Source organism: Vidua macroura, chromosome 23 (assembly GCF_024509145.1).
Source record: "Vidua macroura isolate BioBank_ID:100142 chromosome 23, ASM2450914v1, whole genome shotgun sequence".
Classification (NCBI taxonomy): domain Eukaryota; kingdom Metazoa; phylum Chordata; class Aves; order Passeriformes; family Viduidae; genus Vidua; species Vidua macroura.
The window spans coordinates 3420450-3431885 of record NC_071593.1 but is presented as its reverse complement, the minus strand read 5'-3'; the positions used below and the strand labels follow the sequence as shown (position 1 = coordinate 3431885).

The 11436-nt window shown below is 48.7% G+C and overlaps 1 protein-coding gene across 3 annotated transcripts; it reads left to right on the top strand.

The window, feature by feature from the left end:
* The first annotated feature begins 75 nt into the window (after nt 1-75).
* Nucleotides 76-10540, top strand: MTHFR (methylenetetrahydrofolate reductase). Of its 3 annotated transcripts, none has more exons than XM_053997576.1 (12): nt 76-188; nt 2504-2755; nt 3784-4022; nt 4324-4434; nt 4591-4784; nt 5248-5498; nt 6226-6360; nt 6614-6794; nt 7184-7366; nt 8751-8852; nt 9077-9196; nt 9690-10540. In XM_053997576.1, exons 2-12 carry the CDS (start codon nt 2514-2516, stop codon nt 9885-9887), a joined length of 1956 nt encoding a protein of 651 aa, XP_053853551.1. In that variant the 5' UTR covers nt 76-188; nt 2504-2513; the 3' UTR covers nt 9888-10540. The 3 variants fall into 3 exon arrangements, with proteins under 3 accessions (XP_053853551.1, XP_053853553.1, XP_053853552.1); XM_053997578.1 differs by lacking the exon at nt 76-188 and adding an exon at nt 212-372; XM_053997577.1 differs by lacking the exon at nt 76-188 and adding an exon at nt 2855-2944 and having other exon boundaries at nt 2668-2755.
* The last annotated feature ends 896 nt before the right edge of the window (nt 10541-11436 follow it).

The window sequence follows — 11436 nt, the reverse complement described above, 5'->3', positions numbered from 1 at the left end:
GCAGCCCCGCCGCTCCCGCCTCGTCGGCCCGCTCCGGCTGCGCCCCGAGGCCTCCTCCCGCCCCGCAGCCGCAGCCCCGCCCCGCGGCGCCATGTCGGGTGAGGGCAGCCGCAGGGTCACACGTGACCCGCCCGGCCGCGGCCGCCGTTAAAGTGCGGCGGGCGGGCGGCGCCCGACACCGGCCGCAGGTGAGCGGGGCCGGGAACGCGGGTCCTATCGCTGCCCCAGCGCCGGGCATTCCTCCCGGCGCGTCTGCCCGCCGGCTGCTCCGGGCCGGGCCGTGCTCCTGGCGGGGCTAGCTGAGGTGAAGGGGCGATGGAGCTGCAGTGACCTGCCTGGCTCCGACCTTCTCCCCGGCGCTAGGGACCGCAGGTGCCGCTCCTCGCCTTCTTCTCCGGCCGCCCGCGGGGCTGCCAGGCTCCCTCCCGCCCTTCCCCTGGCCGAGCCGCTGCCCCATCGGCTGTTGCGGTGGTGGATGCAGCCGCGGGCCCCGGGGCTGCCCGCCTGGCCCTCAGCCGGATGGCGCGGCCCTGGAGCAGCCCCGTGCAGCGTGTGCGCCCTGAGAGAAGCGTGCATCTGGTGCAGCCGAGTTTAGGCTTGAGGGTAAAACTGAGCTTAGGGGAATGCAGGCTCCACGCTCTGTGTGTCGGTGTCAGCTCAGGGCTGGGAGGAGTTTGACTACCAGCAGCATCATAAAAACACAGCAGGTACATCCATGGTGAGCATCAGAAATGTGCCGAGCCACGGATCTTTGAGCTCTGCAATGTGACAAAGACAGGAGCAGGAGTGTTGACAGGTGTTAAAAATTGTCTTTCTTTGCTGCTGTTCTTGTTGTTTAGGCTTATCTTTTTTCTCTTCGTAATAACTAGAAGCATCTGCCAACAAATCTGTGATGCATATCACGGTAAGCAAATTGTTCCAAATGCTGCCTGTAGGTAAAAATCTAAGAGTGCTTTCTTCATGTCTTCATGATTTGATATTGCTAGTAAGGTAAGGACCTTTCCTCAACAGCCAGTCTCATTTTATAGAGACAAAAAGACATGAACCCTTTTTCCATGTGATGGGTGTTAAAATCTCAAATCAGAACACAAAGCTCCTTTGATTTGCCTACAGTGCTGTGCCATGCTCGCTAGGAATGCGGTATTGGGAGTTGACAGCATGTGATTGTGAGCTGCTGGCTTGATCACCAACGTGTGCTTGGGGATAATTCTCCCAGATTAGTGCATGTGGATGTCAGGCAGAGTCCTCTGAGCTTAGTCAGGGCTGTGACTGTGCCCCCGCTTGGGTTTGCTTCACTTGTCAGTAGGTCTGTGCTGCTGATTTTTACTGCAGCTGCTGTGTTGGTACACAAGAGATCTAAGGCTCCCGGTTCCTCTTGGAACAGAAGGCCTGCGCTTCTTTCTCACATCTCCTGCCAGCTGGAAAGGTTCCTCAGGTGATAAAAGTAGACTTTCTCTCAAAGGGTTTTGCTTGATTAGCAACTCAAGTGTAAACAGTAGAAGATGAGTTCAAAGTCTTCTTGGCTGAACTAAACCCACAGACCTTATGATAAGTGTGGTGGTTCACACAACTGCTTCCTCCAAAACAGGCTCCAAAGTTATGTAATGCTTGGACAACATGCTGCTTCCCAGTGACAATTTTAAGTTTTGGCAGGTACTAAAGCAAATAACACAGATCTAAATTTTGTGGTAGCTCTTCCGTAACTGTCTGTAATCCCTACCTCATTTTAAAGGCACAGGATGGGACACTTTGCAGAGATAAGTGGAGCTGGCTCTCCAAAACCTACTTGTACCACTGACTTGCAGTGCTGTTTTGCTCTCCGTAACACCAAGCAAGCACAGCTGGTCTTGTTGCAAGACAGTGATGGTCTCTGGTGGCCTTGTTTCCAAGCAGCTACAATTGTTGACAAAGGGTGTGTCTGGTAAAGAGTTGAGTGTCTGCAATGGGACTGGCATAGGGGACAGTTGTCTGTGGAGATGGTGTGTCTTGTGGAGAAGGCTAATGGTTGGAAATGCAGGTGTGAAGCCAGCAAAGAAAACGAAGGACAGTTTGTGAAGATGGCCTGGTCAGAGGGGATTCTGTACTTTGGTTCTGACATAGCAATAATTTGTGCATTCTTGAGTACCTGCCCTGTTAGCCCTGACTTTCCTGCCTACACTGTAAAGCAGTGCTGTCTTTTGGGAACAAACAGGATGGAAACTCTGAAGATGGATACAGTCCAAGAAGCAGCTGCAGTAGGCAAAAAAAAAAAAAAAACAAAAAACCTGCTGGCATACCCAGCCCAAGGCCACAATCACTATCAGCACTATCTAAACATACACTTTTTATTGTGTTTTTGCCAGATCTCCCACTACAGCTTGCAGTGAAAGCTGGCAAAAGAGACTGATGGTGATGAACGTTGGTCTCGGCATAGGCTTCTTTAATCATCTCTGCTCACCCCAGCAGTACCTGCTCCGTGCAGAGACCCATGTACCGATCATACTCTTTCTGCTCCCCTCTCCAGAGCTCTCACCATGGTTAATGAGACCCAGCATACCTGCAGTGGCAGCTCCAGCTCCAGGTCTGATGGCGGCAGCAGCAGCGGAAGTGAGAGCTCCAAGGACAACTCGCGCTGCTCTACCCCCGTCCTTGACGCTGACCGCCATGAGCGGCTGCGGGAGAAGATGCGCCGCCGGCAGGATGCTGGAGACAAGTGGTTCTCCCTGGAGTTCTTCCCTCCACGCACAGCCAATGCTGCTGTCAATCTCATCTCCAGGTGAGCGCTGCAGGGTAGGAGAGGGGAAGTATCTGTGGTGGAGGGCAGGGAAATAGCTAACGAGGCAGGCTCTGCCCCATGCTCTGTCTCCCCTTCCAGGTGACGAAGCAGGTAATGGGGCTGTGCTTTCCTGCTGAGGAGGGTAATGGACACCAAGTAACTGGTCTTCTTCCTTGGAGGCCCTGAAGAGTTAAGTGTCACGGTGGGATTACTGAGTGGACAGGTTGTTTCCCCACTCCCATGCCCTGGGAAGATGGAGTAACCCCAATGTCATGTTCTGGGTCTGAAGCACAATGCTGGGGCAGAAAAGTACTAAGTAAAAGCAGAAAGTATTCCTTGATGGACAGTGTGTCAAAATCTCTGAAACAGATTCCCATTTCCTTTCAATATTCATCCAGCCACTATGGTTTGTGCCTCAGTACTACAGTTTTAGCCTCTGGCATAGGTGTCCACATCTAGGTGCTAAATGAAAGCTGATAGGTCACAGCAGAGCTAGGAGTTATTCTGGAGCCTCAGAATGGGCTTACCTGGTGGAGAAAAGGGTATTTCATAATTCTATTTATAATTACTATAAGCCAATGCCGTATGTTGAACAGAAGGGCCTGTTCCACCTTGGAGCAGGAGAGAGACAAGTTAGGGAATCCCTGTGGTCTCTACAGTTCAAGCTGGCAACAGAGGGCTGCAGCACAGTCTCCTATCTCAAAAAGAATGGGACTTGCATTGCTGTCTGTCAGAAGCTGTATCAGTCTATTGAGCATGCAGGGAGAAAGTCTGTTGTACAGAGAACACCTCCATTACCTCTTCTATGAAATTGTAAGCTCTTCCCCATCCAGCCTTCAAGGATGGCTCTCCTTATTTACATCAGCCACTTGCTAACACTTAGTGCAACACTTTTGTGGTCTATCCTGTTGCTGTTATCCAAGCTTTCTCTGCCTACTGCTGGCATTCTAGCAGTGAGCAAGCTACTCGAGGCACAGGGAGGGGATTTGGCTGTCTGGTGTAGGCTAACACAGCTTTAAACTCCACAGGTTTGACCGCATGGGAGCAGGTGGTCCCCTCTTCATTGATGTGACGTGGCACCCTGCAGGGGACCCAGGATCTGACAAGGAAACCTCTTCCATGATTATTGCTAACACTGCAGTGAACTACTGTGGCCTGGAGACCATCCTGCACATGACATGCTGCAACCAGACCAAGGATGACATCACAGGGCATCTGCAGAAGGCCAAGCGGCTTGGGCTGAAGAACATCATGGCACTGCGTGGAGGTGAATCCTTCTGTCCTGTGATGTGTAGTGCAGAGGCTGTGTTGCTGTTGTGTTCAATTCCAGAGTAAAACCAGAGAAGATTTAGGGGCTCCTTCTGCAGGAATTAAATGCTGAGACTGTGTTTCACCCGAGCCCTATGTTAGCAGTCCCTTCAGCTCCAGGGCAGACAAAACCAGTCCATAGGTAAAACTGCAGATTTGGGAGTTCATCTGTCTTCCTTTTGATACCAGGGTTTTACAGAACTAGCAGATCTGAGTTCAGCAAACAGTTGGAAAGAGCTGTGGATTTGTTCTCTTTTCAGATCCTGCTGGTGAAGAATGGGAGGAAGAAGTAGATGGTTTCAACTATGCTGTTGATCTGGTTAAGCATATTCGCAATGAATTTGATGATTACTTCGACATCTGTGTGGCAGGTAAATGCCTTCTATTGCAGTGTCTGAGACAGGGAAATCAGCTCAGCAGTCCCTCCCTGGACCTGGACTGTGACTGTACAATCAGGCTGGATACTTCCCAATTTCTGCACATTGTCCTGACTACATTTTTCATTTTTTCCCCCCTTCTCCCCAAAGGCTACCCCAAGGGTCATCCTGAAGCAGAGAGCTATGAGGCAGACCTCAGGCACCTGAAGGAGAAAGTCTTTGCTGGAGCAGACTTCATCATTACACAGCTTTTCTTCCGACCAGAAACCTTTCTCAAGTTCATGAAGGATTGTCAAGCCATTGGCATTACCTGCCCCATTATTCCTGGCATCTTCCCTATACAGGTGAAATCCAGTAATTTGAATTTAGGGAGGGAATAAGGATCTAGGATGTTAGGTATTTGTGGGTATCTGAGAGAGGTCTGTAAATATCCTCCACAAAATTTCAGGGAAGAGAGACTGCTGAATGTAATAAATCTGTTGGTGGTTTGCCAAATTAAACTCTTAGGCAGCTAATAACAAGCTGAAAAGGTTTCTTGTGCCCATATGGCAAAAAGGGATATAAAGGACAACGGCCTGCAAGTCCTGAGATCACTGTCAGTATGCTGGGCTCAGGCAAGGATGTGGGGAGAAATCACCTAAAGTGACATGACCTGGACTGTGTTGCCATCCTAGAGATGAGGCCTGGGAGTTGATTCCAGGAGCCCCAGTTCTAAATCTCCTGCCACAAAAATTGTGATAAAGTACCTGTGTTACTGGGATGGCAAAAAAGAGTCTTGGAAAAATTATAATCTGCATCCTCATCCAGGGTTACCACTCCCTGCGCCAGCTGGTGAAGCTCTCCAAGCTGGAAGTGCCTCAGGAAATCAAAGATGTGATTGAACCCATCAAGGACAACGATGCAGCTATCCGGAACTATGGGGTGGAGCTGGCGGTGTCCATGTGCCGGGAGCTTCTGGACAGTGGAATGGTGCACGGGCTCCACTTTTACACCCTCAATCGGGAGGTGGCTACGACCGAAGTCCTGAAGCGCCTGGGCATATGGAAAGAGGACCCAAGGTGAGCAGAATGTGTTGGCTTCTGTTAGTTCCACTTTTCTGTCCATCTGTCCATCCATCCCATCCACTGAAGGTAAAAATAATGGATGGGTCAATACCTCTACTCTATTTTTTTTCCTTTTTTTTTTTCTTTATCACCTTTTGCATTTAGTAGTTCACCTTTCCTGCAGATCTCCAACAAAAGCTGGGAGGAATAGAGGAGACAGGCAAAAGAGGAATTTGTTTTAGTCAAGTAGCTTTAAAGTAGGCATTGTGGGACTTTGAAAACTCAAAGCTTAGAGCTGCCACTTGGAAGAAGCATGTTTTTGATGCTTATCACAACCCCTTACAGGCTAGGGCTATGCTCCCACTGTGGATTTCTAGGGTTCTCTGCAGCTGAGAAAGGGACTTCTCTCTGAGTCCACAGGCTTCAACAAGACAGGAAGAAGCAAAGGAAAATTGACAGCTGTTTTTTTATTTTTCCTTGAAGTAGCTTCCCATTGTGCTTTGCCCTTACCTTTTCCAATTTCAGGTGTCAGTCCTATACCTTAACATTAAATAGACCCTACTGAGGGTGAGGGAACTGAGTAGGAAGTATTTTCCATAAAGGAAGAGGAGTTCCCTGTCCCAGAACTCTTCTCAGTCCCTGTTATTTCTCCCCTGGGGCAAATTGCACCATGGGAAAGGCTTCCAGCCTTTAATGGAAAGTCAGCAGAGGAACTGTGTTAACATCTGCTCATCCCATGCAGGCGGCCTCTGCCCTGGGCAGTCAGCGCTCACCCCAAGAGAAGAGTGGAAGATGTCCGGCCAATCTTCTGGGCCTCCAGGCCAAAGAGTTACATCTATCGAACTCAAGAGTGGGATGACTTCCCCAATGGCCGATGGTAAGCTGTCACGTGCAGTAAGCTCTGGTAGGAAAGCCTGATGTCCTGGGCACACTTGAGGTAGCTTTGTAACAAAGTGGTCCCCCATTGCTTGGATTTGAGTGAGGTGAGGCGAATAGCACCAAGATGTTGAGACTTTGGTGTCGAGGTGGGTTTTGCTGTGTACTTCTCTTGCTGGTTGGCTGTCTTCCTGCATCACCAAATCGGCTCATTTTCATCAGTGACTTCAGGTCTGTCTCTTCTCCCCTTACAGGGGTAACTCCTCCTCTCCAGCTTTTGGGGAACTGAAGGACTATTACCTCTTCTATCTGAAGAGCAAGTCTCCCCGTGAGGAGCTTCTGAAGATGTGGGGAGAAGAACTGACTGGTGAGGAAAGTGTCTTTGAGGTGTTCACATGTTACATCACTGGAGAGCCCAACAGGAATGGGTACAAGGTGAGAGGCCAGGAAGGGGTGGTCAGCGTGGCACAAACAATAGAGCATGTTTCCTCTTTTTCCTGGTACCACATTGTTTTTCTAAAGAAGAATTGGCACTTCTCTATCCAAAAGGATTTCCTGGCACACTGGTTGAAGGGGGTCCAGCAGCCAGAGTTAAGGCTCAGCATAAAAGAAAAGGTGCTACAGTATGACAGGACCAGTATTGATTGACTTCAGCAGTCTTTCTTACAGTTGAGCATATCCTAACCCTTGAACCAAACCTGGGAATTCTCTCCTGAAGCAGGTGTGTTTGAGGCTATTAAGGCACTGCTGGGTTGCTTCAACACCCAGATGGTAATCAAAGGGTTGTTACATCCATTGTGAGCCATCCTTTCTCCTCATGGTAGGTCACGTGTATGCCTTGGAATGATGACCCTCTTGCTACTGAAACCAACCTTCTGAAGGACCAACTGGAGAAGGTCAACAGACGAGGAATCCTGACCATCAACTCCCAGCCAAACATCAATGGCAAGCCATCCACAGACCCCATTGTAGGCTGGGGGCCCAGTGGAGGTTATGTTTTCCAAAAGGTACTGTACTATTCTGGGCTAGGCAGCAAAGGGTTTGACCTAGTTTGGTCTCTCTTAGGCTGGGAGGTCCCAGGCTTACATTCACATAATCTTTCTGCCCAGGCTTTATCTTACTGTGTTCTTGGTGAGATAAGGCAAAGCTCCTTTAGTGTCTTAAGAGCCATAATGCCACCTCTATGGCTGACCTCACAGCTATTTTCCCCCACATCATGTTAGATGTTTTGAACACATAGATGTTCAAAACATCTATTGAACATCTGTAGAGTTTCATGGTTTTATTCCCAGCAAGTAATTATTGGTAATTTATTTCTAGAGCAGGGCTGTGACTTTTTCTACATGCACACTTGCCTGCCCCCTGCATCTGATTCAGTGATGCACAAAGCACCCAGATTTTTCATGAAATAGACATCAATGAGGTGATTCCCATTTATCTCCATCAGGTGGTATCTCTACCACCCAGCATCTCATGGTGATAAAGAGTTATTTGAAGATTTCCTCTGTCCTTCCATATGTCAGAGTTCTCCACAGTTGCCCCCAGCCCATGCACTGTGCTGTTTAGACAACTGTCACGTTCCTGCCCTGGCCTGCAAACAGTCACGCCTGCCATGCCTGTCTCCCCCTGTCAGGCATTGCAGGCCCTAGAGCCTTGTCTAATGGCTGTGATAGGAATATCCCATCAAGGTAAATGCCAGGCAAGTAGCTCATACTGGAAGACAAAGCATCCTTGTTCAAAAGGGATCCAAACCAGTAAAGCCAGAGACCAGCAGATGGCAAATGCATTTATGTTTTCAAAGGAAGAAATTCCCCTGAGGTGAGGGAAATCCATCATCTCATGCAATTACCAGGAAATGGGGGGGAGGGGAAGCAGTTGTTGGGAGCAGCCAAGCACAGAATTTGGTTGTATAAGCACACGGGGAGAATTGTGAACAAAAGATAAGGACAGGGAGTAGTGCTTGGGAGAGCCCAGCTGAGACCCCAGAGTTCTGCTCTCGCCAGGCTGGGCCGCCTTGGCAAGACACTGCTGTAAAATAAAGATTAAGCTCAGGCTTCTTCCAAGCATTCTGGCAGACTGCTTCCTTGTGCAGCAGTTGTGGTAACTCTGGAGTTTGTTCCTGCTTGTCTACTTATGTGGGTGCAGAACAGGAAGCATGTAGCTTTCTTGAGTGCACTGTTCCTGGGCTGTTCCCTCTACTCTCCCCAATCATTTTTTTCCCTAGCTCACTTACTAATTTACTCTTGCTCAAGCCTCTGTAGTATGTGTTTCTGGGAATGAAGCTACAAGGCAGCCCAGACTCTACAAAAGTCATTGTTTACCTGTACTTGTCCAGTTCTGTTGTGATTTAAGGCTCTGATTCTCTTCTCCCTTCTCCATCCCTCCCTGCAGGCATACCTGGAGTTCTTCACCTCCAGCGAAATTGTCACAGCACTGCTCAAAGTGCTGAAGAAGTACGAGTTGAGAGTGAACTACCACATTGTTAATGTCAAGGTAAGGCTGTTATTCACAGGACACTTTCCTTTCACCACCTTGGGAGAGAGACAAATTCCAAATATTCAGACATGAGGGCTGATGAAGGGAAGGGAAAGTAAAGCACATCACCTGTGGTGTGCAGCAGCTGTGTGGTCCCGAAACAAGGAGAGGGTAAATACGCTTTTTCCAACTTAGTCCCTCCTCCAGCAGTTGCTTCAAAAAGATTTTCCTTCCTTTGGCAGGGCCAGAATATCACCAATGCTCCAGATCTGCAACCCAATGCTGTCACCTGGGGTATCTTCCCAGGAAGGGAGATCATCCAGCCCACTGTGGTGGATCCTGTAAGCTTCCTCTCCTGGAAGGTGAGTCCTACCTTCTGTTGGTTACATTGCTGTGATGCCCTGGAAGTTCAGAGTGTCGGGTTTAGTTTTAGTCTCTGACACTCCTCACAGCTGGGGGCTGTTGCTATACGGGCTTGCAGAGGTACAGGTCTTGCTCCTCCTGCTTCCTCAGCTCCAGCAAGAGCTGCTGCCAGACACAAAGCACCCAGTAACGGGGATTGAGAGCAGCTACTGTCACTGTACCAGGCCTCCAAGTGCTGGACAGTGGCTCTTCCTCCCCTCTTACACATAGAGGGGCAGCATTGAGCCATCCATTGTACTGCAAAAGTGTTTCCTTTCAGCTCTGAGCACTTTCCACTCACTGGAAAGCAAAAGGCTCCTTGCTCAACTCTTGCCATTTTTACTGTGAAGAAACAAGCCACAGTCTGGCCAGTCATGTGTAATGCTGGGTATCCTAAATTAAGTAACATGAGGATGTTTCACAACTGCCAGTTTATTTTTGTTCCCGTGGCAGGATGAGGCCTTCGCGCTGTGGATCGAGCAATGGGCCAAGCTCTATGAAGAGGAGTCCCCCTCTCGCATGATCATCCAGTACATCCATGACAACTATTACTTGGTCAATCTGGTGGACAATGACTTCCCACTAGAAAACTGCCTCTGGCAGGTTGTGGAGGATACTTTTGAGCTGTTGAACTCTCCAACTCAGCAGTGAAAATTCTTCTTCTCATCTCTTGCTTCCTCCTCCCATCCACTGACTTCGGGGAAAGCAGCAGCTCCTGTGTTGACAATGAACACACTCCTAAACCACGACCAGGGCAGTGTTCTGATCTACCCACACTTCGTGCTCTTCTGTCCCCAACACAAAGGCTCCCTGAGCCATTCTCACTGAACATGAGCCAGAACTACCTGAACCTCTCAGCTGAGGCTCCAGACTAAGCCCAAAGGCCAGGGTCTGCAGGAGGAAGAGGTGCTAATCATGGTTATGCTAATTACAGTAACAGAAAATGAGATTCTGGTAACTTTCCCCTCTGGTAACTTTCCTGTGCCAGAAATGCTGGCAGGGGAACAGAAACACTCCTGTCAGGTGTACCTGTGCAAGGGGATTATATCAGCAGTTACCAAACTGGAAAAGAAGGTCAAATTGCTTTTATATTGCACTCTTAAAACGTGTTTCTTCACAGATGCTCATCAGGCACTTTTGCACTCACTCCACAAGAAGGTTCAAATTTTCTTCCTAACTTTTCTCCTTGTATTGTATTTCCTGTTTTCTTTTTAATAGGACTATGGGAATTTCCATTCTGGATAAGACTAAGTAGGAATCACACTATTTCCTAGATTACATACAATAAAATACATGCATACAAATGTCTCTTTTACTAGGCCATGCTTTAGCAGAGACTCGTGTTGTTTGCTAATTAATCACCTGGCACTAGCGAAAACTTTAAGAAAATCAATTGTTTCTGGGGCAGTTCTGCCTTCACTTTCAATGCATGTCCTGAGTATGGCCCAAGTTCCATGGTAGAGTGGAGAAAGTGTAAATCCTAGAATTTACCAAAAGTAACCAGCTACACCGTTTAGCTCAATTCTGCAAAGCCATACATTCTTTTCCAGTGCCTGTAGGGAAAGATAACCTATCTTTCCTGACCTAAGCTTATCTTAATGACTCTTATCAGCCTTAGGCCTCAAGACCTTGGAATAAGGTGTTGGGGAAGCTGCTGAGGCTGCTTTGTGTACTTAACAATCCTGCAAAGCTGCCACAGGCTAGGAAAACTACCTTGGAGTAGTTCCCAGTGGGATTTCAAGATCCTCACCATGCTGTGAGCATCTCTTTCAAACAAGCAAGGAAGAAAAGCCTTTTCCAGATTGTTCAGACCCTCTTGTTACAGCTGTCTAAGACCGGGCTCATATATCCAGGGTAATTACAAGGCATCAATCATAGAGGCAAGTAATGGGAAGGCTGGGGATCAGACACGCCTGTCTCGCCTCAGCAAAGCTTTTGGTGCTCAGCTGTTCCCAGCAGGTTTCTTCATACCTTGCCCATTCAGCACAGAAATGAACCAGCAGGAAGCAGTCAGGAGGTTGGCCACCCACTGAAAGGCTTAATGAAGAGCTGATGGACCTAGACAGGGGGAGGAGGTGGGAGCCATGTGGAAATCTGCCCCCCCACTACAGGGTAAAAGCCAAATCTAAAAATAAAAACCTGTGTTTGCACCTACCCAATCCAGACTTTGAAATCGACTGGATCCAGCACCCACAAACTC

Coding starts and splice junctions, on each gene's coding strand:
- MTHFR (XM_053997576.1), top strand. CDS start 2,514: ATGGTTAATGAGACCCAGCATACCTGCAGTGGCAGCTCCAGCTCCAGG. Junction 5,499..6,225: donor ATATGGAAAGAGGACCCAAG/GTGAGCAGAATG, acceptor CATCCCATGCAG/GCGGCCTCTGCCCTGGGCAG. Junction 6,361..6,613: donor GACTTCCCCAATGGCCGATG/GTAAGCTGTCAC, acceptor CTCCCCTTACAG/GGGTAACTCCTCCTCTCCAG.